General features: G+C 36.4%; 1 protein-coding gene across 1 annotated transcript in view; it reads left to right on the top strand.

The window, feature by feature from the left end:
- LOC107592716 (GRB2-related adapter protein-like) overlaps window positions 1-3187 on the top strand; it is a 9053-nt gene continuing 5866 nt past the window's right edge. Inside the window, exons 1-3 of the mRNA XM_016282266.1 lie at window positions 1-265; window positions 351-448; window positions 1504-1623. Coding sequence (XP_016137752.1) covers window positions 188-265; window positions 351-448; window positions 1504-1623 — 296 coding nt within the window. The 5' untranslated portion in view covers window positions 1-187. The remainder of the gene's footprint in view (window positions 266-350; window positions 449-1503; window positions 1624-3187) is intronic.

Here is a 3187-nt window from a genome sequence, read left to right as displayed (position 1 = left end):
TTCTCATGCTTGTTCTCTCGGTTCATTTATCACGAAGCAGTGTTTGACAGTGAGCCTGTCTCTGGACGGTCTGTTTCAGCGTGGATGCTCTCTGGTCTCATCCTTTCCTCTCTTTGGTATTCTGTTGCTGTGGTGGGACGTCTAGCCACATTGTTCTTCTGGGGTCAGACTTCACCTCCAGCTCAGGATGGAAGCAGTAGCTCTTTACAACTTTTGTGCCACGGAAAGTGACGAGCTTAGCTTTCAGAAGGGAGACGTACTTAAGGTAAGAGCAGTTTTGTGTTGGTTTATGCATGCAGACCGATTGTTTGCCGAATGATAGGATTTGCTTATTGTTTTTTCTTCACTAGATCACTAATATGGAAGATGATCCTAACTGGTACACTGCAGAGTTGGTGAACAGGAAGGGCTATGTACCTAAAAACTATATCAGCGTAAAGCCACACACGTAAGTACAATGTCTGTAAACCTTGGAGAGCATTGATTTGACTTGTGTTGGTATTGACTTTGGTGGGTATAGTCTTGATACCAAAGTGTATTATCATATTCATGTATGAGAAATTTCAGTATAAACTTCTCATCAAATTCTTCCAGGACCAAATTATTTGAGCTGTTATATTTAGTTTGTATTTCTTTACATTATTTTATAGCTCTATGATGTCAGTATATGCCATATACACAGTAAACATACACACAGCATAAACAAAATCATATTATTATTGATGTTTGAATATCATTGATGTTGATTTATATTTTGTGGAAATCATGATACACAACCACTCAAAACTTTGGAGTAAGATTATTTATTTATTTATTTATTTTTTGTAACATTAATAATTTTACAAGGAAAGTAAAGGAAGCATTAAATTGATCAAAAGTGACATTAAATATGTTTATAATGTCACAAAAGATTTATATTTCAAATACGTGCTGTTCTTTTGAACTTTCTATCCTTTATAGAGTCCGATTTCCACAAAAATATTAAGCAGCAAAAACTTTTTTCAAGAATAACTGAACTTCAGGAATAATTAATAACAGCAGAGCATCAAATCAGCATATCAGAATGGTTTCTGAAGGATCATGTGACACTGAAGACTGGAGTAATGATGCTGAAAATTCAGCTTTAGCATCACAGGAATATTTAACATTTCAATATTCAAATAGAACAGTTGTTTTAAATTGTCATAATATTTCAGAATATTACAGTTTTTACTGTATTTTGTAACCAACAAATGCAGCCTTGGTGAGCATAAGAGTCTTCTTTTAAAATCATTAAAACATCTTAAATATTTAAAACTTTATTTGCTTATAAAGAATTTTAGCAGAAACAGCTATTAAAGAGCAACCTTTGTTAAACACAAATTTCCTCTAGTTTGCCAGTAGTTTTCCACATACTAATAAAGTGTATAAAAACACACACAATGCTATTTAAGTTACATCAACCTTTCTAGCTGTTTATTTCATGTCTAATAGCGCTGCTGTGCACCTCTATCTTGCCCCCAGATGGTTTGTGGGCCGTATCTCCAGACATGTGGCCGAGAATCGACTGCGCCAGCAGGAGTTTGGAAGTTTCTTAGTAAGAGAGAGTGAGAGTGCACCTGGAGAATTCTCCATGTCGGTGAGGTAAGACACTTCACAGCATTCCTAGCCATAGTCTGCTCTATGCGCTGTTGTTGGGGTCACTGTAGTTTGTTTTTTGCTGCATTGCCTCATAAAAGCATAACAAGAAATTGAATAATGAGAAAAATTGGATAGGGTCCATCAAAACCCATCTGACCTGCTTTACAAGGATGCCAATATCCCCTGCTGTTTAAGAAAATGTACAGAAGTTGTCTGAGAAGGAGAGCATCAGAAAGATATTATGTCGGAGCAGAGATTTCATTTAAAATTCATCAAGTGCGCTGCTGCTAGAATCACATCATTATTCTGTCCGGCTCATTACCATCCACTTCTTAATGGCTGAGTTGGGTTTGGACAGAGCGCAAGCCTCTCTGGGAACGAGCTGGCTGGGATAATCAGCACTGCGGTCTTGAGCGAGGACTGGCCTCAGGTGTGGAAGAATAGGCTTGGGATATTGTAAGATTGGTCTGCAGGTCCAGGGCTAATGTGTGACGCAGCTCTGTATGCATTCCTTGAGAGAGTGCTGTCTGTAGATACAGATCACTAATAAGACTGACACAGGTGTGATCTCCATGTGATCGATGAAATCTAACTCTGGCATTCTAGCAGAGGCGGACAAAGTACACAACTCCATTACTTAAGTGAAAGTACAGATACTGCTGGTCAAATATCACTCCATTACAAGTAAAAGTTGTAAAGACAGATCTTTCCTTAAGTAAAAGTACAGAAGTACTTGCTTTTAAAAGTACTTAAGTACCAAAAGTAAATTTCCTTTTTTATGTCAATACACTGTTTTATTGTTGTTGTATGTAATACTTGCAATACCTCTGAAGCAACTTACAATACATTACACCTACTGAATACACTGACTAGCTTGTAGTATCTTTGGAATAAAGAGCTTTTAGACTGTTAAAAACCTATGGTGGAAAAACAAAACAAACAAACAAAAATAATTATTTAACACCCCTACCCACCCCCACAAAAGCAGGATGTGAAAGTACAGATACTGCTGGTCAAATATCACTCCATTACAAGTAAAAGTTGTAAAGACAGATCTTTCCTTAAGTAAAAGTACAGAAGTACTTGCTTTTAAAAGTACTTAAGTACCAAAAGTAAATTTCCTTTTTTATGTCAATACACTGTTTTATTGTTGTTGTATGTAATACTTGCAATACCTCTGAAGCAACTTACAATACATTACACCTACTGAATACACTGACTAGCTTGTAGTATCTTTGGAATAAAGAGCTTTTAGACTGTTAAAAACCTATGGTGGAAAAACAAAACAAACAAACAAAAATAATTATTTAACACCCCTACCCACCCCCACAAAAGCAGGATGGTAGTGATCTCACACAGCTCTGGACACATCTATGTGTAACCATTCATCCACATTTGAACAGAGTGGACAGTGAAATTGCTGTTAATACAGACTGATAAGGAAGAAAATCAAAAATCAAACCTGCTTTAAAACCCAGCAACACAACTGTAGCTGTATAACTTTACAACAGCAACACTGCTTTAACAAAAAAGCAAAACAGCAAGACTTATTTGACATCAAAACAAA

The sequence above is a fragment of the Sinocyclocheilus grahami genome, unplaced genomic scaffold (assembly GCF_001515645.1).
Source record: "Sinocyclocheilus grahami isolate Dianchi unplaced genomic scaffold, SAMN03320097.WGS_v1.1 scaffold9.1, whole genome shotgun sequence".
NCBI lineage: Eukaryota > Metazoa > Chordata > Actinopteri > Cypriniformes > Cyprinidae > Sinocyclocheilus > Sinocyclocheilus grahami.
The sequence above is the reverse complement of the archived record's forward strand: the minus strand, read 5'-3'. Positions and strand labels throughout refer to the sequence as shown.